General features: G+C 56.1%; 1 protein-coding gene across 1 annotated transcript in view; it reads right to left on the reverse strand.

Moving 5' to 3' along the window:
• LOC124486811 (dmX-like protein 1) overlaps window positions 1–27,046 on the reverse strand; it is a 38,009-nt gene that overhangs the window by 4,294 nt on the left and 6,669 nt on the right. Inside the window, exons 10-44 of the mRNA XM_047048641.1 lie at window positions 26,420–26,594; window positions 25,866–26,039; window positions 23,930–24,195; window positions 22,291–22,978; window positions 21,830–21,951; window positions 21,649–21,738; window positions 21,367–21,493; window positions 20,961–21,065; window positions 19,977–20,174; window positions 18,494–19,848; window positions 18,130–18,388; window positions 17,503–17,826; window positions 17,003–17,113; window positions 16,627–16,796; window positions 16,198–16,295; window positions 15,625–15,790; window positions 15,274–15,402; window positions 14,973–15,078; window positions 13,758–14,824; window positions 13,230–13,421; window positions 12,877–12,953; window positions 10,875–10,987; window positions 10,150–10,401; window positions 9,381–9,589; window positions 9,061–9,212; window positions 8,883–8,968; window positions 8,017–8,218; window positions 7,642–7,759; window positions 4,978–5,037; window positions 3,086–3,172; window positions 2,833–2,954; window positions 2,505–2,652; window positions 1,738–1,798; window positions 1,196–1,323; window positions 343–420 (exon numbers count right to left, since the gene is read on the reverse strand). Of these exons, the coding sequence (XP_046904597.1) occupies window positions 343–420; window positions 1,196–1,323; window positions 1,738–1,798; window positions 2,505–2,652; window positions 2,833–2,954; window positions 3,086–3,172; window positions 4,978–5,037; window positions 7,642–7,759; window positions 8,017–8,218; window positions 8,883–8,968; window positions 9,061–9,212; window positions 9,381–9,589; window positions 10,150–10,401; window positions 10,875–10,987; window positions 12,877–12,953; window positions 13,230–13,421; window positions 13,758–14,824; window positions 14,973–15,078; window positions 15,274–15,402; window positions 15,625–15,790; window positions 16,198–16,295; window positions 16,627–16,796; window positions 17,003–17,113; window positions 17,503–17,826; window positions 18,130–18,388; window positions 18,494–19,848; window positions 19,977–20,174; window positions 20,961–21,065; window positions 21,367–21,493; window positions 21,649–21,738; window positions 21,830–21,951; window positions 22,291–22,978; window positions 23,930–24,195; window positions 25,866–26,039; window positions 26,420–26,594 (7,815 nt within the window). The remainder of the gene's footprint in view (window positions 1–342; window positions 421–1,195; window positions 1,324–1,737; window positions 1,799–2,504; window positions 2,653–2,832; window positions 2,955–3,085; window positions 3,173–4,977; window positions 5,038–7,641; window positions 7,760–8,016; window positions 8,219–8,882; window positions 8,969–9,060; window positions 9,213–9,380; window positions 9,590–10,149; window positions 10,402–10,874; window positions 10,988–12,876; window positions 12,954–13,229; window positions 13,422–13,757; window positions 14,825–14,972; window positions 15,079–15,273; window positions 15,403–15,624; window positions 15,791–16,197; window positions 16,296–16,626; window positions 16,797–17,002; window positions 17,114–17,502; window positions 17,827–18,129; window positions 18,389–18,493; window positions 19,849–19,976; window positions 20,175–20,960; window positions 21,066–21,366; window positions 21,494–21,648; window positions 21,739–21,829; window positions 21,952–22,290; window positions 22,979–23,929; window positions 24,196–25,865; window positions 26,040–26,419; window positions 26,595–27,046) is intronic.

A 27,046-nucleotide genomic window follows, 5' to 3' on the forward strand; every position in this document is an offset into this window, starting at 1 on the left:
GCAGGCAGAGAGAGGTGAGAGAGAGAGATAGGCAGGCAGAGAGAGGTGAGAGAGAAACAGGCAGACAGGCAGGGAGAGGTGAGAGAGAGAAACAGACAGACAGGCAGAGAGAGGTGAGAGAGAAACAGGCAGACAGGTAGAGAGAGGTGAGAGAGAAACAGGCAGAGAGAGGGAGGTGAGAGAGAAACAGGCAGACAGACAGGCAGAGAGAGGTGAGAGAGAAACAGGCAGATAGGCAAAGAGAGGGAGGTGAGAGAGAGAAACAGGCAGGCAGAGAGAGGTGAGAGAGACAGGCAGACAGACAGGCAGAGAGAGGTCCATGGAGAGGTGTGGAGGTCTCACCAGGTAGGGTTTAGGGGTGTTCCCAGTGGTGTTGGTCTGCCACAAACTCAGGGCTCCGTCTGAGTCCACTATACCAAACTGGAACACACACACACACACACAATCAGATTCCAGTGGTGGTACAGCTCATCCTGTCTGGGGCGTGGAGCAGGCCGTGCCAGCGGTCCTCCCTTGTTCCCCTGAGTCCTCCCTTGTTCCCCTGAGTCCTCCCTTGTTCCCCTGAGTCCTCCCTTGTTCCCCTGAGTCCTCCCTTGTTCCCCTGAGTCCTCCCTTGTTCCCCTGAGTCCTCCCTTGTTCCCCTGAGTCCTCCCTTGTTCCCCTGAGTCCTCCCTTGTTCCCCCTGAGTCCTCCCTTGTTCCCCTGAGTCCTCCCTTGTTCCCCTGAGTCCTCCCTTGTTCCCCCTGAGTCCTCCCTTGTTCCCCTGAGTCCTCCCTTGTTCCCCTGAGTCCTCCCTTGTTCCCCCTGAGTCCTCCCTTGTTCCCCTGAGTCCTCCCTTGTTCCCCCGAGTCCTCCCTTGTTCCCCCGAGTCCTCCCTTGTTCCCCCGAGTCCTCCCTTGTTCCCCTGAGTCCTCCCTTGTTCCCCTGAGTCCTCCCTTGTTCCCCTGAGTCCTCCCTTGTTCCCCTGACTCCTCCCTTGTTCCCCTGAGTCCTCCCTTGTTCCCCTGAGTCCTCCCTTGTTCCCCTGAGTCCTCCCTTGTTCCCCTGAGTCCTCCCTTGTTCCCCTGAGTCCTCCCTTGTTCCCCTGAGTCCTCCCTTGTTCCCCTGAGTCCTCCCTTGTTCCCCTGAGTCCTCCCTTGTTCCCCTGAGTCCTCCCTTGTTCCCCTGAGTCCTCCCTTGTTCCCCTGAGTCTCACCTTGTTCCCCTGGTGGTTGAAGCGGATCCGTGTGACCCTGGTGTTCCCTGGGCTCCTGAAGCAGGTGATCTGCTGAGAGTGCCCCCACTCGAACATCCTCACGCTGCCGTCCTGGGCCCCCGTCAGGTCTGATAGGACAACACAGTCAGTCCCCCGTCAGGTCTGACTACAACACAGTCAGTCCCCCGTCAGGTCTGAGAGGACAACACAGTCAGTCCCCCGTCAGGTCTGACTACAACACAGTCAGTCCCCCGTCAGGTCTGAGAGGACAACACAGTCAGTCCCCCGTCAGGTCTGACTACAACACAGTCAGTCCCCCGTCAGGTCTGAGAGGACAACACAGTCAGTCCTCCGTCAGGTCTGACTACAACACAGTCAGTCCCCCGTCAGGTCTGAGAGGACAACACAGTCAGTCCTCCGTCAGGTCTGACTACAACACAGTCAGTCCCCCGTCAGGTCTGAGAGGACAACACAGTCAGTCCCCCGTCAGGTCTGACTACAACACAGTCAGTCCCCCGAAAGGAAGAGGAAGTGCTACTCACAGTACGGCAGGGTGGGGTGAGAGGTCATCCTTCGCACATTGTTGATGTTCCTCTTGATCAGCTGGAAGCACAGGAGGGAACGCAGAACACGTCAGAACGTCAAACGTCCAGTCTTACTTTAGAACACGTCAGAACGTCAAACGTCCAGTCTTACTTTAGAACACGTCAGAACGTCAAACGTCCAGAGTCTTACTTTAGAACACGTCAGAACGTCAAACGTCCAGAGTCTTACTTTAGAACACGTCAGAACGTCAAACGTCCAGAGTCTTACTTTAGAACACGTCAGAACGTCAAACGTCCAGAGTCTTACTTTAGAACACGTCAGTGCGTCAAACGTCCAGAGTCTTACTTTAGAACACGTCAGAACGTCAAGCGTCCAGAGTCTTACTTTAGAACACGTCAGAACGTCAAACTTCCAGAGTCTTACTTTAGAACACGTCAGTGCGTCAAACGTCAAGTCTTACTTTAGAACACGTCAAACGTCCGGTCTTACGTTAAAGAGGCCACCTGTGCACTGTAGCAGTGCAGTAAAAGGCTATCGTGTTAGCACACTGACTAAAACCATGTGTGAACAAACCGTTTTGAACATCAATAAAAGCCCTAGATGCTAAATAGTGACACAACATTCTTTTTGAGTTAGCCCTACTCCTCCCCCATAGAAAAGGCTCATTTGAGAACCACGAAGCGTCCACAAACAAGTGTCTTGACCCTTTAACCGTATCAGCAAGAGACAGGGAGGGGTGGAGGGGCCGGAGAGGGGGGCTCACCACGGCTGCTCCTCGGCCCGTCTGAAGGCCCCCCAGCCAGGGCATGTTGATGGGCGTGCCTGGGCTGCTGTGGGTGTAGGGCGTGGTTCCGTGAAGTGTGGAAAAGTCGTCTCTGGCATGGATGATCAGGAAGTCTTCATTGCTGAGGCTGAGAGAGACGAATGGGGAGAGAGAAGGGGGGAGGGGGGAACAAGAGGGAGAGATTGGGAGAATGAGAGAGTTGCAAGAGAGAGAGAGATAAAGGAAGATGTTAGGAGAGTTGTTCGAGAGAAGACGTATTGAGGACACAAAGCTTTGTGTCACGTGTGTGTGTGAGAAGGTTAATCACCCCTTTGCCTCAGTCTCAGCCTCGTCATCCACCCACGTCAGGATCTGAGTGGCCAAGATGGACGACACGTCCAGCTCCTGGATGTCATGGGTGGAGGCCACCACCAGGCAGTTACGGTTGGCCTGGAAACAAACAGAGGGAGGAGAAATTCACAGAAGAAGAGGGAAGGAAGGAGGGAAAAGAAGGAGGTGGATAAGGACTGGATGAGTCGTCCGTCTCTAAATTGCTTTCCTCTCTCCGACGAGCTCTCTACCTTGTTGATGGCGAAGGCCGTGATGATGTCAGACTCCTTGTGGATGATTCTGGCCTTTCCTCCGGGGTATCCCTGGTCTGCCTCGATCTGCAGAGAGAGAGAGACGGTTCACTGTGAATCACCATATACCCCATCAGCCCTGCTCGTGTCCACCCCCCCACAGGGAGGGGGGAATATACATCTGCCTTCCCTGCCATGTCTGCCAATCCATTAAACCCCCCCCCCCTCCCCCAGGTCCTTGAAAACAGAAGGGTGGATGGATGCTTAGATGCCTGCTTGCTCAACTGTGTGATTTCTGAAATGTTTGTTAGAGGACAGAAGCGTTAGGGCATTTCTTTACCATCGTGGTTGGGATTTTTTTCTTTTTGTAAGCCCGTCCTCTCATAACCCTAGCCGTTTAGCTATAGTATAACAGTCATGTCGAGAGCAACTCCTACGAGCGCTTAGTCATGGTTGGGCAGGGTCATGGTTATTTTATTCTATTCTATTCTTTATAAGCCCTTCACGGCACAGTATAATATAGCTGCTATGATGCCTGCTTTCCAAGGCTGAGGAGGAATACTGCAGTCCTAACTCGTTGTCCGGTTTCACCCCTCAACACCGCTTTCATTGAAACTGAAACGACCACATCGTTCTGCCAGCGAGTGGATGCAACGTCTGGCTTGCAACTAAATGTGGCGGTTTGCCATTTTCACATTGCGCTAATCCCCCCGCAGGCGACGCCGAGTCGTCGTGACACACCCTTGTTAATCAAAACCCGCGTTCCGACCTCGTTGGTTATTTTCTTCCAAGTTTCATCCGTAATAACATGACCGGCGGCGGCAGGACGCCTGGATGACAGGGGCATGGGGCCGGCATGGGACAGACTTCAGGAACACTTGAGAATATGTGTGACATGAAACGCGCGGAGAAAAGCTAATACGACATGAGCGGTAGGCCTGAGAAGCAGACTAGCCGCGATATCGGGCTGGACGTAACATGAACGCAGGGACGAATGATGCTAACTGGTAGTAAAAGGCTTGCAACGAGCCTGCTACATCCTATCAACACAATTCCTGTATAATTATAAGGACAGGTTTCACATTTGTAACATTACATTTGGATGCATTGTTTTTCAATAAGTGTATATGAAGATGCAGTTCCCCGTAGAAACTAAGTATAAATGTATCCTTGAGCTGTAGAGCTACGTACATCTATTTTTGTTTCAGATAAAAGCATAGCAATGTATTTCACATGACATTACCGTTAAAAAAGAATTGCTTCCAGGCCTGGTTTATTAAAAAAAACTACTTTGATTTTAAGTAAAATGTAAATATAAATCAACAAGAACGCGGCAGGAAAACTAATGAGCTAGGTGAAATACCAAAACAACAAAAACACAACCCAACTATTAAACATGGTAGGAAACCCAACAGACGCATGTTTCACTGAAGCATCCCAGATGACACCTTCGACTATCGTGTTCCAGACTAAAGACAATTAGTCTGTACTGGTTGTGTAAGTCAGGACAAGTCACTTCAGTATCAGTCCTGTGGGAAGACAATAGCCCTCCCCTACCTGTACCTGTGCCAGCACCTCTCCACCTAAAGCCCCACCTCCATCAGCCCCAGAACCCCTCCACCTCCTCCCCAGCCCCTCCATCACACCCCCAGCCCCACCTCCATCAGCCCTCCCCCAGCCCCTCCATCAGCCCTCCCCCAGCCCCTCCATCAGCCCTCCCCCAGCCCCTCCATCAGCCCTCCCCCCAGCCCCACCTCCATCAGCCCTCCCCCAGCCCCTCCATCAGCCCTCCCCCAGCCCCTCCATCAGCCCTCCCCCAGCCCCACCTCCACAGCCTTCCCCCAGCCCCTCCATCAGCCCTCCCCCAGCCCCTCCATCATGGCAAGCCCTACCTGGTTGTGGCCAGGCTCTTCTGCTGTGTCTGAGCATGTCACACTGTGGTCCTCAACCGACTTTAATTACCCCCAGAGAGCAGCAGGCAAAAACCAGACGACAACACAATGAGGGGGATGAGGCATGCAGTCAAAACAGTCAGGAAACACAGACATGACGGTCATTAAATCAGGCTGTTAATCAAAAGAGCTTCATTAATCCATGTGTTCATTATTTACTGGCGTAAAACCACACACAGAGACACACTTGAATTAGAGATGAATTAACATTAAGGATTCAGATTGCCACTACAAAGGGAGCATGCAGAGCCAATCCCAGATACCAGGTGTGGAGGAGGGAGACAGAGGTAGCATGGATTGTAATAAGGATGGTGTGGGCTGCTCTGAGGGTGGTTAATGTAGGTGATGGGGTTGGTTTTTAGGAGGTGGTGGTGGTCTCGGGGGGGTGCGACACAATGTGTGTTATTAAGTAAGAGTGGTGAGGTGTTTGATTGGTGGAGCTGTTGTGTGCATGCAGAGAGGAGGTGGAGAGAGAGGAGGGGGGAGAGAGGAGGGGGGAGAGAGGAGGAGGGAGAGAGGAGGGGGGAGAGAGGAGGGGGGAGAGAGGAGGGGGGAGAGAGGAGGAGGGAGAGAGAGGAGGGGGGAGAGAGGAGGGGGGAGAGAGGAGGAGGGAGAGAGAGGAGGGGGGAGAGAGGAGGGGGGAGAGAGGAGGGAGAGAGGAGGGGGGAGTGAGGAGGGGGGAGAGAGGAGGGGGGAGAGAGGAGGGGGGAGAGAGGAGGGAGGAGAGAGGAGGGGGGAGAGAGGAGGGAGGAGAGAGGAGGGGGGAGAGAGGAGGGGGGAGAGAGGAGGGGGGAGAGAGGAGGGGGGAGGGGGAGAGAGGAGGGGGGAGAGAGGAGAGGAGAGAGGAGGGGGGAGAGAGGAGGAGGGAGAGGAGGGGGGGAGAAAGGAGAGGAGGGGGGAGAGGAGGGGGGAGAGAGGAGGAGGGAGAGAGAGGAGGGGGGGGAGAGAGGAGGGGGGAGAGAGGAGGAGGGAGAGAGGAGGAGGGAGAGAGGAGGGGGGAGAGAGGAGGGAGGAGGGGGGAGAGAGGGGGAGAGGGGGGAGGAGAGAGGAGGGGAGGAGAGGAGGGAGGGGAGAGAGAGGGAGGGGGGAGAGAGGAGGGGGGAGGGGGAGAGAGGAGGGAGAGAGGAGGGGGGAGAGAGGAGGAGGAGAGGAGGGGGGGAGAGAGGAGAGGAGGGGGGAGAGGAGGGGGGAGAGAGGAGGGGGGAGAGAGGAGGTGGGAGAGAGGAGGAGGGAGAGAGGAGGAGGGAGAGAGGAGGAGGGAGAGAGGAGGAGGAGAGAGAGGAGGGGGGAGAGAAGAGGGGGGAGAGAGGAGGAGGGAGAGAGAGGAGGGGGGGAGAGAGGAGGGGGGGAGAGAGGAGGGGGGAGAGAGGAGGGAGAGAGGAGGGGGGAGTGAGGAGGGGGGAGAGAGGAGGGGGGAGAGAGGAGGGAGAGAGGAGGGGGGGAGAGAGGAGGGGGGAGAGAGGAGGAGGGCGAGAGAGGAGGGGGGGAGAGAGGAGGGGGGAGAGAGGAGGAGGGAGAGAGAGGAGGGGGGAGAGAGGAAGGGGGAGAGAGGAGGGGGGAGAGAGGAGGGAGAGAGGAGGGGGGGAGAGAGGAGGGGGGAGAGAGGAGGAGAGAGGAGGGGGGAGAGAGGAGGGGGGAGAGAGGAGGGGGGAGGGGAGAGAGGAGGAGGAGAGAGGAGAGGAGAGGGGAGAGGAGAGAGGAGGGGGGAGAGGAGGGGGGGAGAGAGGAGAGGAGGGGGGAGAGGAGGGGGGAGAGAGGAGGAGGGAGAGAGAGGAGGGGGGAGAGAGGAGGGAGAGAGAGGAGGGGGGAGAGAGGAGGAGGGAGAGAGGAGGAGGGAGAGAGGAGGAGGGAGAGAGGAGGGGGGAGAGAGGAGGAGGGAGAGAGAGGAGGGGGGAGAGAGGAAGGGGGAGAGAGGAGGGGGGAGAGAGGAGGGAGAGAGGAGGGGGGGAGAGAGGAGGGGGGAGAGAGAGGAGGGGGGAGAGAGGAGGAGAGAGGAGGGGGGGAGAGAGGAGGGGGGAGAGAGGAGGGGGGAGGGGGAGAGAGGAGGGGAGAGAGGAGAGGAGAGGGGAGAGGATGAGAGGAGGGGGGAGAGGAGGGGGGGGAGAGAGGAGAGGAGGGGGGAGAGGAGGGGGGAGAGAGGAGGAGGGAGAGAGAGGAGGGGGGAGAGAGGAGGGAGAGAGAGGAGGGGGGAGAGAGGAGGAGGGAGAGAGGAGGAGGGAGAGAGGGAGGAGGGGAGAGAGGAGGAGGGAGAGAGGAGGAGGGAGAAAGGAGAGAGGAGGGGGGAGAGAGGAGGGGGGAGAGAGGAGGGAGGAGAGAGGAGGAGGGAGAGAGGAGGGGGGAGAGAGGAGGGGGGAGGGGGAGAGAGGAGGGAGAGAGGAGGGGGGAGAGAGGAGGAGGGAGGAGGAGGGGGGGAGAGAGGAGAGGAGGGGGGAGAGAGGAGGGGGGGAGAGAGGAGGTGGGAGAGAGGAGGAGGGAGAGAGGAGGGGGGGAGAGAGGAGGGGGGGAGAGAGGAGGGGGGGAGAGAGGAGGGGGGAGAGAGGAGGGGGGGAGAGAGGAGGGGGGAGAGAGGAGGGGGGGAGAGAAGGGGGGAGAGAGCCTTCATACCTCGCTGGGATCTCGTTTCTTAGTAAAGATATTCCTGATGAAGGTCTCCTGGATCTCCTCCTGCTTCACCAGGTACTGCCACAAACGACGCACTGGCAGTGCAGAGTGGTGGCTGGACCTGGAGAGAGAGGAGGAGGAGAGAGAGAGAGGTGGAGAGAGGAGGAGGAGGAAGAGAGAGAGGAGAATGAGAGAGTGATAAAAGGAGTGACAGGGACAAGGAAGAACACCAGAGACCGAGCTAAAGACCAAACTAGTTTCATCCCAAACGCTGTCCTCAAACACTTTCAAACAGGGCTGCCCACCTGGTGCGCTGGCGTGACTCAAATCAAAGCACCCCCCTCCCCTTCCAGACTGCTTCTCTATAAGTGTCCTCACCTGAAGGGTGAGTTGGACGGCTCAAACAGGGCTTTGTGTCTGAGGATGGCAGGGCCGGAGGCAGGGGGCTGGTCCAGGGGGTGTGTGGCCATGTACTTGCAGGGCGGCCCTCCAAACAGCTCCAGCCTCTTCAGCAGGACCTGCTCCCAGCGCTGGAGGGTCTTCAACACAGCGTGGCACAGAGGGGAGGCCACGGGCAGGTCTGACACACACACATGGAGACACACACACACACACACACATGTAGACACACACACACACACACCACACACATACGTAGACACACACACACAGGTTTGTTTGGAGAAGGTAATTGAGCGTGAGAGCTTGTACCTATAAAGCCCCAAAACGCCTGACCTTAACTTAGACTTCATCTTCAACCATCCAGACAGGAGCTCTGCTGCCCAGGGCCATGCTAAACACAAACATGGATGTGTGGTGTGTGGGTGTGTGTTTGGTGTGTGGTGTGTGGTGTGGGTGCGTGTCATGCTGGAAGTGTGTGTGTTGTGCTAAGGGTATTGGAGTGTGTATAATCTGTCTTGCTTGGAGTAGGGGAGTGGTGGTGTGTGTGTAAGGCTAACAGTGTGTGTGTGTGTGTGTAAGGCTAACAGTGTGTGTGTGTGTGTGTGTGTAAGGCTAACAGTGTGTGTGTGTGTGTGTGTGTGTGTGTGTGTGTGTGTAAGGCTAACAGTGTGTGTGTGTGTGTGTGTGTGTGTGTGTGTGTAAGGCTAACAGTGTGTGTGTGTGTGTGTGTGTAAGGCTAACAGTGTGTGTGTGTGTGTGTGTGTGTGTGTGTGTAAGGCTAACAGTGTGTGTGTGTGTGTGTGCAGGAGTTTCAGACCGTGTGTGTTGCCATGGTAGCGTACCTAGCAGGTCATAACCAGCCATGGGGTAGAAGGACTTGAGGTTTCCCAGAACCAGCTGGACCATGGACAGACGCATCAGACACCAGCTGCAGGAGCACACACACACACACACACACAGTATTTAACTGTTGACTTGCGTCTGGACTGATGTGAGGAGGGGTGGGGTCGGAGGTCATACCTGTAAGAGTTGTGGTTGGAATGTTCCTGGAGGGGAGAGCTGGAATCAAATGTGTCCTCGTCGTATTCCTCCTCCTCCTCCTCTTCTTCCTGGCTGTCCTGGCTCTCCTCAGAGTCATACTCCACCTTGCTCTCTAACGGAGGGAGGAACGGCTACACACACACACACACACACACACACACACACACACACACACACACACACAGTTAGTAAAAGCTTCGCTTAAAAACCTGAAATCCATCGAGACTCGTTGAAACGGATTCACTTGAACGTCCTTAAACGTGCTGGTCAAACCCACAAACAGGAAGTTCCCGGGTTACCTTGGCGATAAAGTAATCCCAGATACTGAGTTCAGGAGGGACAAAGTGTTCTTTAAAGATGGCCTCCGCCTTCTGCTGCTCCGCCACCGGCGCTGGGCTGCCTGGCCCCTCCCTCTCTGGCCCCGGCCTATCAGAAGCCTCCCTGGAGCCGCTCCGTGACGACAGCAGCTTGAAACGCCGCCTCTTCCCGTCCTCGCTGGAGGGCGACACTGAAGAGAAACACCCCAGATGTCCATAACGTGTCAAATAAATAGAAGAAGAAACATTCGTCTGTCTCTCTCTGTCCCTCCCTGTGTCCTCTCTCTGTGTCCTCTCTCTGTGTCCTCTCTCTGTGTCCTCTCTCTGTCTCTCTCTGTCCCTCCCTGTGTCCTCTCTGTCTCTCTGTCCCTCCCTGTGTCCTCTCTCTGTCTCTCTCTGTCCCTCCCTGTGTCCTCTCTCGGTCCCTCCCTGTGTCCTCTCTCGGTCCCTCTCTGTCCCTCTCTGTCCCTCCTTGTGTCCTCTCTCTGTCCCTATCTGTCCTCTCTCTGTCCCTCTCTGTCCCTCCCTGTGTCCTCTCTGTCTCTCCCTGTGTCCTCTCTGTCTCTGAGTCCTCTCTGTCTCTCTCTGTGTCCTCTCTCTGTCTCTCTCTGTGTCCTCTCTCTGTGTCCTCTCTATCCCTCACTGTGTCCTCTCTCTGTCTCTCTCCACCCGTCTCCCTCCTTCCACCTGTCCCCCTCTCTCCACCCCCAGAGAGAGGTAGAAGGAGGTCAGCCGTGCCTCAAACACTCACCAGGGGGGGACCCGACTGGGCCGGCCTTCTCCAGGGTGGGAGTCATGGCCCCGCCCCCGAACACGGCCACCCACAGCTTGCTGTTGAGGGGGTGGGCCAGGACGCGGAACAGCTCGTTGCTGGAGTGCGTGGCGAGACCGTGGACGAACAGGCTGAGGAAGACTGAGGACAGGATCTCACACAGGAGCACGGCCACGCCCGGCTGGACGTCCTCCCCCGCTGTGCTCAGGAGCCGCACCAGAGACGCCATGCCTGGGGGAGGGGGGGAGGGGAGGAGGAGGAGGGAGAGGGAGGGAGGGGAGGAGGAGGAAGGAGGAGGAGGGAGACAGGGAGGGAGGGAGGAGGAGGAGGGAGGGGAGAGAGAGGAGGAGGGGCAGTGGGGAGGTGGATGGAGGGAGGGAGGAGGAGGAGGGAGAGGGAGGAGGGAGAGGGAGGAGGGGAAAGAGGGGAGGAGGAAGGGAGGGGAGTGGACAGGGATTGAGGAGGATGGAACGAAGGAGAAAAAAGGGAGGGAGTGGAAGATGGAGGAGACAGGGAGAGAGAGAGGAGGAAGGAGACAGGGAGAGAGAGGAGGGGCAGTGGGGAGGTGGATGGAGAGATGGAGGGAGGGGAGCGGGGAGAGGAGGAGAAAGACCGTCAAACCTAACCTCAGAGCACTGAACAGCGTTTCACTCATCCAGTGGGAGGGTGAAGACGGTGGGGGGGGGGTCTGGGGCGAGGTGTACCTGGCCACTGGGCGGGGGGGGTGTTGGGCAGGAGGGTGCCCTCCAGGCTGGTGGTCCTGGGGGGGGGCAGCAGCTCACTCTGGTACACCATGCCTGTGAACTGGTTCACATGACTGCAAACAAACAAACAACAACAACAACATGATGATTCCACTTCTTGAGGGGGTGTAAGTCATTAGAGGTTTGAATTTTTTAAACCTTTTAAAAAGGTTTATAGTCTTAACAATTGACTTCCTCCTTTTTTCATCCTCATGAAAAAATGATTCCGGTGTTTGGGTAAAAAAGCCATTTAGGTTAAAAGCTGTTAGCTACCCACCTAGCTGAGAGTAAATACATCATGCTGGCCTGTTCTACATTCTTCAAACATTTACAGAAACCGAGTTTCAGAAACCCCAAAGGTCTTTCTTCCTAAATGGAGAATCCATTTGCACCCATGAAGTACTGATACGACAGCCTCACGACGCCAGCTGTCTCCACGACTACAGATCAACCCTCTGGTTACAGTCAAGAATTCAACAGCAGATGTATGGATGATGCCCTGAACCTCATCCTCACATCAAAGCGCTCCGGGTTGTTGGGGAGAGGAGGAGGAGGAGGGGGAGGGGGGGGCAGGGATGATGAGGAAGATGCAGAGTGAAAAGGGGAGGAAGGGAGGACGGAGATGAGGAGGAGAGGAACAGGAGAAAGAGAAAAAAGAGAGGAACAGGAAGAGGAGAAGGAGGAAGAAGAGGAAGAGGAGAAGGACAAAGAGGAGAGGAACAGGAAGAGGAGAATGAGGAAGAAGAGGAAGAGGAGAAGGAGAAAGAAGAGAGGAACAGGAAGAGGAGGAGGAACAGGAAGAGGAGAAGGAGAAAGAAGAGGAAGAGGAGAAAGAAGAGAGGAACAGGAAGAGGAGATGGAGGAGGAGGATGGGGCCCAGGGGCAGCTGAGCCATGAAGGAGCGTTGTGTTGGACGGTGACTTGCTAACCACATAATAAGACTAATACCACTCTATATTGTTCTCACTAACAGGCCAAATCCACTGCTAAGCTTCCCTCCTGGCAGATCTACCCAAGTCTGTTAAGATGGTGGCATGTGTGTGTGTGTTCTGTCGAAAGCCAGAGCAGGTTAGAGGAGATGGATCGTAGTGATGTCACTAACACTTACTGCCGTCCCCTGACCTGCATAGCACCTCTCCGATGTCACACACACACACAGTATAACCGTGGAAACACAACAGCAAACTTTCTCCCAAATTCTCTCCTACGCGGGCGAAACATCGACTTCCCAGGGGACTCATTAGCATAACAAAGAAAGTGTTAAATTAGAAGAAGAAGCTAATTTGGTCTGACTGCTGCGTCTGTGAGCACAGGAGGAATGCGGCGTGTGTGTGTGAGAGAGAGAGAGAGTTAGAGAGAGAGACAGAGAGAGAGAGAGAGATAGAGAGAGAGACAGAGAGATAGAGAGAGAGAGCGACAGAGAGAGAGAGAGACAGAGAGTGTTTGTGTGTGTGTGTGTGAGAGAGAGCGAGAGAGAGAGAGAGAGAGAGACAGAAACAGAGATAGAGAGACAGAGAGAGAGAAATAGAGAGTGTTTGTGTGTGTGTGGAGAGAAGCAAAGCAGGGAAACAGGGGCTTCTCACTAAACAAAGAGCCCTTCCAAGTCAACGATATGTGGGCTGGCTGAGGGGCACACACACACACGAGAGAGTTTGAAACATCTCTAAAACATCCTCGTCATCCTCTACTCTTCTCTCTCTACGTCCCTCCAGCAGTCTGACGGCCCTCCCCTTTCCTGTGCCACCATGCTACCCAGGACTGGTGGGGCTGTTGGTGGCCAGATATGACCCCCTCTGCTGGGGGGCGTTGAGGTGGCATTCAGCTGTACATACAGACGAGGGAGGGCAGGATTGGCAGGAATGATATATGAACCAGGAAGTGTTTCTAGGTGGGCTGTGAGCTGAGAGGACCTGACTGGGGGCACTAGGACCAGGGGGAGGAGGAGGAGAGGGGGCGGGCTCACCTGTGGTTGTGTCCATCACAAAGACACTGGTAGATGCAGGCAGACAGGGAGGCAGCCAGGCTGTGCATCACATAGATCTGCAGTGGTCAGAACAGTCAGAACAGAAGCAGTCAGAACAGAAGCAGTCAGAACAGAAGCAGTCAGAACAGGAGATGTCAGAACAGAAGCAGTCAGAACAGAAGCAGTCAGAACAGGAGATGTCAAAACAGAAGCAGTCAGAACAGGAGATGCTCCACATGCAGGACCATCCCTGAGGACTGCTCATGTGTCTCAATGTATCACTGTTCTGTCCATCTGTCTGTACACCGAGAGACTAAAAGGATCATGGTTTCTGATGTGTGTGTGTGTTAGACCTCGTTGTTGACCAGGTCGGGGTGGGGGGGTGAGTCCAGGCCGTTGATGGTGTGCAGGATGTCGTGGGTCAGGTTGGTCAGGTGGACGATGGGATTGGCTACCACGGTTTTGGCGCTGGCAGTACAAGCCAATAGGAGAGGGATGGAGGGCTCGTGTGGACTGGGAGCCATTGCTGAATGGACGCTGTCGTCCTGGAGACGCAAGACAGGGGAGGAACGAGGGTGTCACATGTGGTTACGCACACACACACACACACACACACAGAAGACACATGCACACATCTCTGACAGCTGCACAAAGACACGTTGAAAAGACACACACACACACACACACACACGCAGGAGGAAAACACATCAAGTAAACAAACAAACAGCCCAGGAAGGAGACGTTTGGGAGGAAACAGCAGCCGGACATTCAGGCTGAAGCAGGGGTAGCTGTCATCCTGTGTGTGTCTGTGTGTGTGTGTGACAGTGTGTGAGTGACTGAGTGTGTGTGTGACTGTGTGTGTGTGAGTGTGTGTGTGTTACCTGCTGGGACTCCTGCAGCAGCAGAATGAGCTCCATGCGTACAGAGGCCAGCCCTCCACCATGGGAGCCATGCAGACTGCAGTAGCTCAGGAACATCCTCAGCAGGGGCTGGTTCCTCTGGAGCCACAGCCTCCTGCTCCTGCCCCGGCCCTCCTCAGCCTCCCCTGCCTCCCCCCTCTCGTCTCCCCCAGCTCCGGCTCCGTCCCCCTCCCCCTCCAGGGCCTGGTCTTGGTCCAGGGCCAGGCAGGGTGTGTAGTTGCAGACGCTCCTCAGCGCTGCCACCTCCCTCTCCAGCCAGAGGCACAGCTGGTGCCTCAGCTTGCCTCCGTCCAGCTCCGAGCCGCTGGCCAGCGTCCGCAGCTCAGCCGTCAGGATCTTCAGGCAGGCGCTCAGCTTCAGCTGAGCCGCCAGGATGTCGTCCGACGGTGCCATGACGACGGCGGCGTCGTCGTCGTCGGGGGTGATGGAGGTTTCCGTTTCCGTTTCCTGGAGCGCGACGGGGGCGTTCGTGGCATCCCCTCGTTCCTCGACGCAGCCTCGCCCTTCCTCCTCCTCCTCATCATCATCCCACTTCAGGTCCAGGGGTTCTGTTGGGGCGAGGCAGGGCTGGCTCCAGTCGAAACTCAACACCGATTCCGACCGGCTGACCGACAAGCTGCCAGACAGGGACTCAGTCCCGTTCACAACCGGCTGAGACCAATCCAGCTCCGAGGCCTGCTCCCTCCTCGAAGCCTCCCCCTCGCCTGACCCCGCGCCCGCCTCGGAGGCTCCGGAGGTGGGGTGGTCCTGGCTGAGGAGCCGTCTGGAGCGGGTGTGGGCCTTGGGCATCTTGGAGAACACCTCCAGGGCCAGCATGGGGCAGCCTGCCTGCAGGTGTGTGTGGGCCGCGGTGAAGAACAGCTTCCTCTCTAGCAGGGTGATGGAGTCTGGGCGGCGGCCCTGCGTGGTGAGGCCCCCGCGGGCACGCTCAGACGAGCCCAGGTGGCGGCGGAGCAGCAGAGGGTGGGTGCGGAGGAAGGTGTAGAAGTTAAACACCTCCGGGTTGCAGGGGGACATGGACGATACGCCTGCAAGGACACACAGGGTTATACTGACACAGTAACCAGAGAGAACCAGAGTGTTTGTGTGTTGCTCCTGTGTGTGTGTGTTGCTCCTGTGTGTGTGTGTGTTGCTCCTGTGTGTGTGTGTTTCTCCTGTGTGTGTGTGTGTGTGTACCCATGCTGCTGGCAGGCTGCTCCAGCAGGGTGTCCAGGGCGTGGCTGTACTCCTCCAGTACCCAGTGGGCCATGCTGCGCAGGAAGGGGTCTGGGTGGGGCTCCATCTTGGGCCCATGACGTGGAGCAGGGGGAACAAACAGCTGCTGTTAGCCTCTTTTACACCCTTCTGACTGATCAAGTATGACCTTATCTAGAGGGAGGGTGACCCTGTCAGCAGTCAGACCCTGTCTCCTGTCAGCAGTCAGACCCTGTCTCCTGTCAGTGGTCAGACCCTGTCAGTGGTCAGTGTGGAGGCATACCTGCGTGTCACGGCCCAGCACGTGCCTGTGGAGGATGCGTTTGTAGGTGGAGGCCGTCTCAAACTCGGACTCGTACAGCCTGGCGATGACCAGGGCCAGCTGCAAGTCCTGCAGCTTCTCCACACACACCTGGGGACCCACGGTAACAGCACCGCTCAGCTTTCTGTCTGCGGGCCAGTCTCAATAGGCTGGAGAGGTTTCCTCTGTGTGCGCCAGTCTCAATAGGCTACACACGACTGCATTATATAACTATAAACTGCATATATCCTGCATTATAGAACCACATACTTCATGTACCCTGCACAAACTCTATGCTGCGATTATCCTGCTTGTTCCTAGCTGTCAGCTCACCTCCACGGCGTCCCTGAGGGATCCAGCCAGCAGGAAGAAGGCGGCAGCGTGCTGGAAGCGCTGCTTCCCCAGGAGGGAGAAGGCGTTCTTCAGCGCCGCCTTCCTCCAGCGCTCCTCGCTGAAGTTGTTGCTGAAGAAGGCTGTCATCTTTGTGTTGTTCTGGGACCTGTGAGGAGGCACAACAAAGAGAGATGTCGAGACGCGCTACGAGGTGACGAGAGCGCAGCTCAGCTCCTCTAGAGGGGGCAGAGGTGTGTGTGTGTCTGAGTGTAAGTGTGTGTGAGAACGAGAGCATGTGTGCATGAGTGAGTGAGACAGTTTGAGTATGTGTGAGCGTGCGCATGTTTGTGTGAAAGAGCGAGGGGAAGAGAAGAATAGAAAGCGGAAGAGAAAGAGAGAGAGGACAGAGAGAGAGAGGACAGAGAGAGGACAGAGAGAGAGGACAGAGAGAGGACAGAGAGAGAGGACAGAGAGAGGACAGAGAGAGAGGACAGAGAGAGAGGACAGAGAGAGGACAGAGAGAGAGGACAGAGAGAGAGGACAGAGAGAGAGAGAGTGTGTTAGCAGTGGTACCTGTACAGACCCCAGACCACGGCCTTCTTCTTCATGGCCAGATAAAAGACAGCAGCATCCAGAGGATCATTGTTCCTTTGAAAACACACCTTGGCAACCTGACGCACCACGACAACAACAACACAAACAGCAGTTTGAAGTCGCAGGTATGTCTTATATAGGTCATGCATTGATCAGACAAGTACAAACTTTGAGACTTGACAAGGAGATGCTAACTCTCCCCCTGCTGTTGACGCCTGCTTCCTTTTCTGATGTTGGCTACATCAATACAGAAACATTCCTGTAAACCATGTTCTACTCTAACTTCATGTTATCTAAACCCTGTACTTACCCCCCCACACACACACATCCACCTACACCTCCATCCATCCACACACACCTCTACATGCATGTCCTATCTCTCTGTAATCATCTCTAACGTCCCCTGACCTTCTCGATGCAGCGGCGAAGCTTGTCCCCGCTGCGGAGCCACCAGGCCAGGCCCATAGAGCGCAGCTCTGCCCAGGACGGCTCCCCTCTCTGCAGCCCCGGCAGCAAGCTCACCAGCTCCTCCTCCGCCTCCGAGTGGAACGCCCATGCGTAGTGACAGGTGGAGAGGCCTGGGAGGGAGGGAGGAGGGAGGGAGGGGGGGAGAGAGAGGCAGGGAGGAGGGAGGGAGGGAGGGAGAGGCAGGGAAGAGAGAAGAGGAGAGACAAAAGGGGAAATGGGGATAGAGAGAGAGACAGAAAGAGGCAGTGTGGATGGTGAGTGAGTGAGTTAACAAGACACACACACACACACACAGAGCCGGCATCTCTCGGCCTACCCTGGAGGAGCAGTGGTGAGCGGTGGGCGGGGGGCAGGGAGGTGAGGAGGAAGGTGTGGAGCCTCACAGCCAGCAGGAACTTCAGACCGCACTCATCCAACGTCTCTCCACCTGGGCACGCGACCACACATGATCCACCATCACGTTTAATGATGTGTTTTGCATCTCAATCACATCTTTTAAACCCTGTTCTATTAGAATATTCATCCGAAACCCTGTTCTTATTTTATATAAATCAAAAAAACTGTTTTAATCTAATAATCTAAACCCTGTTCCAGTCTGATGTAGATCTAAACCCTATTCTAATCTAATGCTAATCTGAACCCTAATCTGAACCCTAATCTGAACCCTAATCTGAACCCCTAATCTGAACCCCTAATCTGAACCCTAATCTGAACCCCTAATCTGAACCCTAATCTGAACCCCTAATCTGAACCCTAATCTGAACCCCTAATCGGAACCCCTAATCTGAACCCCTAATCTCCCCACGTTCCTCTGACCTTTGCTCCTGGCCTGGCAGGCGCGCAGGTCGGTGCTGGTGGAGGCGATGGTGTCTGCTAGGGCCATGAGGGACATCTGCTCCATGCGTGTGAGACCAGGCAGGCTGGAGTGCAGCAGGTGGCTGGAGAGCACCTGGGCGTGCTCCGGCCCAAAGAAGGCGGGGCTGTACCTGGACAGGTCGATGACCTTCGACCCCGCGTCCTCACCCTCGCCCTCCAGGGGGTCCAGGTCGGCGCCGGGGGGCGCGTGGAAGAGCTCGTCGTAAGCGTCCGTCTGGCTGGAGCCGTGGCCGCTGTCGCCGCTCACGCTGCCCCGCTGGTCAACTGGGGGAGGGGGGCGGAGTCAGAGAAGACGCTCATCCAATGGGGGTTAGGGAGAGGGTAAGGGGGGAGGAGAAGGGTGTGTGGAGAGGAGGGGGAAATGGAGGTTGGGGAAAGGGGGTGTGGGAAGGGGAGATTGGGGGGGTAGGGAGAGAGATGGGGGTGGAGACCTACCAGGCTTGGAGGAGACACCTACCAGGCTTGGAGGAGAGACCTACCAGGCTTGAAGGGGAGACCTACCAGGCTTGAAGGGGAGACCTACCAGGCTTGGAGGAGAGACCTACCAGGCTTGGAGGAGAGACCTACCAGGCTTGGAGCTGGTCTCCTGATCAGCCGCCAGCAGGGCGTAGAGGGGCAGGGGGGGGATGGAGTCAATCTCCGTGTAGTCGGAGGCGGAGCTCTCGGCCTTGCTGAGGAAGCGAGCGTCGCGTGCCGTGCTGCCGCCGGCGCTGATGGCCCGGGACCGGAGACGGCGCTCCTGATTGGTGGAGCTGTCTCCGAGGGCGACAATCTCCCCGGCGATACACTTCACCAGGTGAGAGAGGATGGCCTTCGCTCTGTGCACCTGCAACAGCATGTTTGGAACCAATGAAATGCACGTCATTGTCTGATTTATTTAGCTGCATTGCCTTGTTGAGTCGATACCTGAGGAGTGTTTGTGCGTTCCTACCTTGCCCAGGTCCATGAGCTCCAGCAGCTGGACTGGGTGGTACTGAGGCAGGGTGGGGGACAGATGGTGTGCTGCCTCAAACAGCCCACAGTCCTCCATCTCCACCGGCAGGTCGTACGCTGTCTTCTTCCCGTTCAGCTTCTGGGCCAGGCTGGTCATGGAGCGCGTCAGTGACCTCCTGGGCGGGGCCAGGGCCCAGGGCGAGGCCAACCCCTCCTCCTGGCTCTGCTGGAGGGTGGAGGGGATGGACGAGGAGCTGCCCCTGGCGTCTGGGGCGGAGGCGGCCGGAGGCTTGGAGGGGGGCTGCCACTGGGAATACACGTGCATCTCGCAGTCCATCCCCACAACCAGGATGCCGTCCCGGACCCAGGACAGGGACACGGGCACGGGGGGAGAGCCGTCCACGGACGACACCAGCTCCACGGAGCGCAGCAGGACCAGTCGGGCGGGGCTGTGGATCTCCCGCCCCCCCGGGGACAGGCCCAGCTCCGGGGGCTTCCCAGACAGCAGGCCGTACATGTACAGTCTGGAGCCCACCCCCACCGTCAGGATGTGGGAGCCATCCTCCCTGGAGACCCAGTCCAGGTGGACCAGGGGCCCCCCACCAGGACTCTCCTGACAGGACGGGGCCAGGTCTGGGGGGGCCAGGTCTGGGGGGGCCAGGTCTGGGGGGGCCAGGTCTGGGGGGGCCAGGTCTGGGGGGGCCAGGTCTGGGGGGGCCAGGTCTGGGGGGGCCAGGTCTAGGGGGGCCAGGTCTAGGGGTCTGTCTGGAGGGACGTGGATGGTGTTGTTGATGAGGATGTTGTTGTTGGATGGAGTGTGGTCGGAGTCTTCCAGAGTCAGAGTCTGTTCTAGAACCCACTGGGAACCTCCCGTGGACTCACACTGGAAGATCTCCACATGGACAAGAGGTGCCCTGAGGCTGAGGTTCCTGAGGCTGAGGTTGAGGCTACGGCTGGGGTCGGAGTTGGGGCTGGGGCTGGGGTCAGAGGTGAGGTTCAGACAGAGGTGAGGGTTGGAGCTGGGGTTAGGGGTGTGGTTCAGGCTGGCGTGCGGTGCTGAGGTGCTCGGGGGAGGTGAGGAGGGGGTGTGTCGGTACGCCACGGCGATCCTGCTCGTGTGACAGCAGCTGACCTCCACTGGTCGACCCGACACGCTCACCGCACTGCTATTGGCCAGCCCCTCCTCCACCAGCAGAGGCCACTCCTCCCATTGGTAGGTGAGGTCCGGGGAGGCCAGAGGCTCCACCTCCGTGATGCTGCAGCGCCAGAAGCGTACCTGGTTGTCGGAACAGGAAGTGGCGATGAGGTAGGGGGCGCGGCCGGCCGGCTGGAGGGACGAGGCACTCAGGTGACCTGGAACACAAGATCAGCTTCAACACTCAGGGGGGGGGGGGTAGGCTGGACATGAGGGTGTGTGTGTGTGTGTGTGCTCTGTGTGTGTGTGTGCTCTGTGTGTGTGTGCTCTGTGTGTGAGTGCAGACCTGCAGAGGGCGTGGCGGTGAGGACCTGCACCCCAGGGGGCAGGCTGATGTCCTGGCTGCAGAGGCGCTGGGTGGAGAGGACCAGGCGTCGGGCGCTCTGCAGGGTGGAGGTGCAGCAGGGCCGCCTGCCTCGAGATGCAGGAGGGCTGAAGCTGAACGAGCCCTTCTGGGGAGACGAGCCTGGAGCCTGGCCATCCTCTGGAGGAACATCACACTGGTGTCACTACGGCTGGTGTCACTGCAGCTGGTGTCACTACAGCTGGTGTCACTGCAGCTGGTGTCACTGCGGCTGGTGTCACTACAGCTGGTGTCACTGCGGCTGGTGTCACTGCGGCTGGTGTCACTGCGGCTGGTGTCACTGCAGCTGGTGTCACTACAGCTGGTGTCACTGCAGCTGGTGTCACTGCAGCTGGTGTCACTACGGCTGGTGTCACTACGGCTGGTGTCACAGCAGCTGGTGTCACTGCAGCTGGTGTCACTACGGCTGGTGTCACTGCAGCTGGTGTCACTATGGCTGGTGTCACTGCAGCTGGTGTCACTGCAGCTGGTGTCACTGCAGATGGTATCACTAGTATCACTGCTGTACAGCTGGCATCACTAATGAGTGTATTGTACAACTAGAACAGATGCTGGATTCAGCATGCTAGATTTGGTTGTGAGTCGTTGATACAGCAGGTACGTAGGTAACAGAGTTTTGTTTACGTGTTGTAGCTTGTACACTAATAATCCCTTAAAAGTGTTGCATGGTTGAAACTTAATTATTTTGAAAGGTATCAATCCATTTTTGTGTTGTAGTTCATTCACGCTTGCCAGTAAACTTATAATTGAATTCATAAGTCATGTGTTATATTTCTTTAACTGTTTACAGTTACTGTGGGATTCACAGTTTCCTCACTGCGTCCGAAACCATGGTGACGGGGGAAGGATAAGAGTGTTGGTGCGTACCCATGGTGACGGGGGAAGGATAAGAGTGTTGGTGCGTACCCATGGTGACGGGTAGAGCGTCCAGCTGCAGCTGCCACATGTGCAGGAGGGACCTGCCAGTCTGGGTCAGCTCCACCACCACCAGGAAGAACCTAGCACAGAACACTGGCACACACACACACACAGAGAGACACACAGAGACACACACAGAGAGACACACAGAGACACATGATCATATTGCACTAAACTGATCTGAACTATATCTGGATTCCAGGGGGGATTCGAACCAGCATCCTGTGGAGAGACGACCTACCAGAGTCTGAGGCTGGGGGCTGCTGGCTGGCCTGGGGCTGCTGGCTGGCCTGGGGCTGCTGGCTGGCCTGGGGCTGCTGGCTGGCCTGGGGCTGCTGGCTGGCCTGGGGCTGCTGGCTGGCCTGGGGCTGCTGGCTGGCCTGGGGCTGCTGGCTGGCCTGGGGCTGCTGGCTGGCCTGGGGCTGCTGGCTGGCCTGGGGCTGCTGGCTGGCCTGGGGCCTCTCAGTGCCCAGGATCAGGTCCTCCTCAAACACATGCAGCAGCTGGGTCTCCTTCCCCTGCTGCACACCACACACACAGTCAGCACCACAGAGGAAGACAAGCATGGGTGCAACGCCTGTATGAACTGATACACTTAGTGCTGCCTCCACCAGTGAAGAAGAACAAGAAAACACTGTGTGGAATGACTGTGTAGATCACTCCAGCCACATCTTACAAAGTCAGTGATGGAGTCCAGCTCAATGATGCAGCCTGGTTTGGCAGTGGACTGCTGGCTGATGATGTTAAACACCTCCCCTACGTACTTCTGAAAGCAGAGGGGCAGAGCGTTGACCCAGAGGAGCAGGGGGAGGGACGCAGGGCGACACACCACCAGGAAGCGAGTGCTGTTTACGTACGGCCATGTCGGGGTTGGACAGCTCGCTCAGGAGCTTCTTGGCCTCGATGACAGCCTGGTACAGACGCAGGGACTGGCCGTCACTGGCCACGAAGCAGGCGCTGGGAGAGCTGCAGTACATGCCTGCAGCAGGAGCACAGCAGCAGAAACCTCCTCATCACAAACATCATCATCATCATCATCTTCGACAGTAACACATCTTCATTTCCACCAGGACCCTCCTCCTCGTCTTCCTCCTCCTCCTCCTTAACAGGGCCTCCAGCAGCAGCAGGAAAGCTCCTCAGAGCTCTGCTGTGCTCCTCATTAGAAGGAGACTATTTACAAAGAGAGCCAAGGAACATACGACAACCCAGGGAATACAAGACCCTGTGTGTGTGTGCTCAGCATGTGTGCGTGTGCTCAGTGTGCGTGTGTCTCAGTGTGTGTATGTGTGTGTCTCTGTGTGTGTGCGTGTGCACCCACCCAGACAGCTGCTGGGCACCAGGGCGGGCAGCCAGGCCACGTTGCTGAAGGCGGAGGCGTGGAGAGAGTTGATCCTGGCCAGCTCCGACACGCCCCCAGAGAAGGACAGCGGCCCCACGGGGTCCACCCTCCACAGGACCAGCTCGCTGTAGATGGCGCTGGGGTCCCGGGACCCCCCCAGGGACCCCCTGCTGGGCCGCCCCCCCCCGGGGGGCCCGCCGTCCTCCGGGGCGGCCAGCAGGGCGTCGGCGTCGGGCGTGCGGAGGGCGTTGTGGTGGGAGGTGGTGAGGAGCAGGGGCAGCAGGGGGTGGCAGGCCAGGTCGTTGAGGTGGAAGCGGTGGCCGCAGTAACGCCACACGTGCGACACGCTGAGCACAGCGGAGAAGGCGGAGTCTTCGGCGAAGCTGACGGCCCATTGGTTGAGAGAGCCGTCGGCGTGGGTGGAGATCATCAGGACGTTGGGGGTGAAGATGCTGAGGCGGGACCCGGCGCTGGGCGGTGCCTTGGCCTGGCCGCAGTAGCTGAGCAGGGTGGAGGAGGAGCGGGGGAGGGGGCGGGCAGGGCGACGGCGGCCATGCTGGATGGCCAGATCCACGTTCTTGTTGCAGGCGTACATCACTACGCTGCGGCTGAGGGAGTTGGCGTCGCCAGTGGGGAACGCCACCGGGATACGAGACACAAAGGAGACCTTGAGGGGGGGGGGGGGAGAGAGAGAGAGAGAGAGAGAGAGAGAGAGAGAGAGAGAGAGAGAGAGAGAGAGAGAGAGAGAGAGAGAGAGAGAGAGAGAGAGAGAGAGAGAGAGAGAGAGAGACAGTAAGTTTGTAGCCAGACCCGTGTGTATAAACATTAACATGCAACACCTAATACTTCAGGTGCCTTTAAATGAGTTCTCGAGACAATGATGGACGTCTTCATCCAGGGTTAAGCTAATCAAACACACCCCAAGCAGGCCTCTCTGACGATCCAGTTTATCTCCAGAAGGCAGCTAGGCATGGCTAATCAAGGAGGGTGACACTGATCTAAAGGCCCTTGGATGCGGGCTGCAGCACAGATGCCTGACAGAGTACCTGACAGGAGCTCTAATGGCCTCACTGCAGATAAACGCAACCTGGGAAATTGTTCCATTTCATAAAACGTCACAGTTAATTAGCAGATAATACTTGATGTGTCAGAGAGGAGCCGTTACAGCATGCAGCAGGCAGACGCCTCTGTCAGGGAAGATCAGTGCGGCGGAGAGATGATGGCTTGTGTTTATGAACCAGAAGCACTGTTTTCAAACCAATTATTCATGGCTAAATCACATAGAAAATGGGGGAGGGTGGGTCTGTAAAAAAATGTATTGACAACAAACTGAGAATAATTGAACACAAAAATACTCCTCATGTTGAGAAAGATAAATGACTTTCTGAGAAGAAAACTAAATAACCCTTGAGACTAAAACTAAACACCTAAAGACCCAGTTGGGTAATTTAATGAATTTGCCCAGATGAAAACTAGTTTCAAGAACAAGTCAGAACCGATTTCAACCCTTCCTGTTGCCAGAACACGCGACGCTACGCAATTTCATAAAACCGTCAACACAGATCCGAACAAGCATAAGGACAACCACAGAACCAGTCAGAACCGGTTTCAATCGCACCTGGACCTGCCGGAACATTCCGGGCTGGAACTCGTCCAGCCAGTCGACGTGCCAGACCAGGAGAGAGCCGTCCATGGGGTGGATGCTGAAAAGCATGTCTGCCGCCCTGCTCCACTCATCCAGGAGCAGCTCCACCTGGTGCTCCACCGCCAGAGCAGGAGGCTGCAGGGGAGCCCCGGCCCCGCCCCCGCCCCCGCCCCCGGCCCCGCCCCCGCCCCCGGAGGGAGGCCCTCTGCCAGGGTCCTCTTCACTGGCGTCAACGTCGTCTGGAAAGCATGAATGGATGATGGGTGGGAGGGGAGGAGGTAGTGTGTAGTAGTGTGCGTCTCCTTCCCCTGTGTGTTTGTTGTAGTGTGTAGTAGTGTGTTTCTCCTACCCGTGTGTGTGTAGTAGTGTGTAGTAGTGTGTTTCTCCTACCCGTGTGTGTGTAGTAGTGTGTAGTAGTGTGTAGTAGTGTGTAGTAGTGTGTCTCTCCTACCTGTGTGTGTGTAGTAGTGTGTAGTAGTGTGTAGTAGTGTGTAGTGTGTCTCTCCTACCTGTGTGTGTGTAGTAGTGTGTAGTAGTGTGTAGTAGTGTGTAGTGTGTCTCTCCTACCTGTGTGTGTGTAGTAGTGTGTCTCTCCTACCTGTGTGTGTGTAGTAGTGTGTAGTAGTGTGTAGTAGTGTGTAGTAGTGTGTAGTGTGTCTCTCCTACCTGTGTGTGTGTAGTAGTGTGTAGTAGTGTGTAGTAGTGTGTAGTGTGTCTCTCCTACCTGTGTGTGTGTAGTAGTGTGTAGTAGTGTGTAGTAGTGTGTAGTAGTGTGTAGTAGTGTGTAGTAGTGTCTCTCCTACCTGTGTGTGTGTAGTAGTGTGTAGTAGTGTGTAGTAGTGTGTAGTGTGTCTCTCCTACCTGTGTGTGTGTAGTAGTGTGTAGTAGTGTCTCTCCTACCTGTGTGTGTGTAGTAGTGTGTAGTAGTGTGTAGTAGTGTGTAGTAGTGTGTAGTGTGTCTCTCCTACCTGTGTGTGTGTAGTAGTGTGTAGTAGTGTGTAGTAGTGTGTAGTAGTGTGTAGTGTGTCTCTCCTACCTGTGTGTGTGTAGTAGTGTGTAGTAGTGTGTAGTAGTGTGTAGTAGTGTGTAGTGTGTCTCTCCTACCTGTGTGTGTGTAGTAGTGTGTAGTAGTGTGTAGTGTGTCTCTCCTACCTGTGTGTGTGTAGTAGTGTGTAGTAGTGTGTAGGAGTGTGTAGTGTGTCTCTCCTACCTGTGTGTGTGTAGTAGTGTGTAGTAGTGTGTAGTAGTGTGTAGTGTGTCTCTCCTACCTGTGTGTGTGTAGTAGTGTGTAGTAGTGTGTAGTAGTGTGTAGTAGTGTGTAGTAGTGTGTAGGAGTGTGTAGTGTGTCTCTCCTACCTGTGTGTGTGTAGTAGTGTGTAGTAGTGTGTAGTAGTGTGTAGTGTGTCTCTCCTACCTGTGTGTGTGTAGTAGTGTGTAGTAGTGTGTAGTAGTGTGTAGTGTGTCTCTCCTACCTGTGTGTGTGTAGTAGTGTGTAGTAGTGTGTAGTGTGTCTCTCCTACCTGTGTGTGTGTAGTAGTGTGTAGTAGTGTGTAGTAGTGTGTAGTGTGTCTCTCCTACCTGTGTGTGTGTAGTAGTGTGTAGTAGTGTGTAGTAGTGTGTAGTGTGTCTCTCCTACCTGTGTGTGTGTAGTAGTGTGTAGTAGTGTGTAGTGTGTCTCTCCTACCTGTGTGTGTGTAGTAGTGTGTAGTAGTGTGTAGTAGTGTGTAGTGTGTCTCTCCTACCTGTGTGTGTGTAGTAGTGTGTAGTAGTGTGTAGTAGTGTGTAGTAGTGTGTCTCTCCTACCTGTGTGTGTGTAGTAGTGTGTAGTAGTGTGTAGTGTGTCTCTCCTACCTGTGTGTGTGTAGTAGTGTGTAGTAGTGTGTAGTAGTGTGTAGTGTGTCTCTCCTACCTGTGTGTGTGTGGTCGGAGGCCTGGCCCTCCAGGGTGCCTCGGTGCAGGAACACCTCCATGGCCAGGGTGAGGTGTAGCTCCTTGTTGTTCAGCCAGTGGACAGTGAACGGCCCTCCTGGCTCCTCCTCATCCGCACCGCACAGCGAGGAGATGGAGGGCAGCAGGGGGATGTCTGGGAGTTTAAAAACAACAAACCCAATCTATGAATCGTCATGCTCCTGAATCAATTGTGCCGCTAAGATAAACCCACTGATCGTTCATGGGTTGATTTTCACAAGCATGATGTAGGATCAAGGATCTTTGGGGGAGTGGCTTTGAAGGAAGGGGGTGGGACATTTAGGTTTGAATCCTTTCAAACTGGAGCCAAAATTGCTAGGTTCACAAAACCCTGGCTTTAAATTGACTTTATGAAGCGAACTAAAGCTATCAGGCTACCAGCCATCATAATCTGACAAGCTTCAGTATCAAGCGTCATTATGAATCCAGAGTCCCACTGCCAGTTGCTGTGTGTGCGTGTGACCTCTGACCTGTAGCAGGGTTGTGACCTCTGACCTGTAGCAGGGTTGATGCTGGCCGCGATGTGGAAGTGGCACAGGCCGTTGGCGTGGGGCGGGGCTGTGGTCTTGTGGGCGTGGTGCCGACCGGCCTGGTGAGGGAGACAGCCGGTCAGAGAGGGCTGGGCCACGCCCCTCAGCCCCGACACCCTCCACGACTCCTGGAGGTTTAGCTGGGGGGGGGGGAGGGGGAGGGGGGAGCATGGGGGAGAGAGGAGGAGTACAGATGTTATTTTTGAAGCAGCACACTGCAGTAGTGATCTGGAAAGACCTTGGTTGTTAGCATGTGTGTCGTTCAAGAAAGCACCTGAGGAGAGAGAGAGAGATAGAGAGAGACAGAGAGAGAGACATAGAGAGACAGAGAGAGAGACAGAGAGAGAGACAGAGAGAGAGACAGAGAGAGAGACAGAGAGAAACAGAAAGAGAGACAGACAGTTCTCCCAGCCTGTACCCCAGCCCCTGCTCCATATGGATAACTAAAACAGTGTCCCTAATCTCAACAGTCTGGGTTTTAATGAATTATTCCACACACAGAGCACACTTTCCCCTGGGCAAATTGTCTGAATTTACATGTCTTCTTCCCGGCGATATAACCTTCCCCTCGGCTCGGAAATTTCCGGCAGAC

This window comes from Hypomesus transpacificus, chromosome 24 (assembly GCF_021917145.1).
Source record: "Hypomesus transpacificus isolate Combined female chromosome 24, fHypTra1, whole genome shotgun sequence".
Lineage (NCBI taxonomy): Eukaryota > Metazoa > Chordata > Actinopteri > Osmeriformes > Osmeridae > Hypomesus > Hypomesus transpacificus.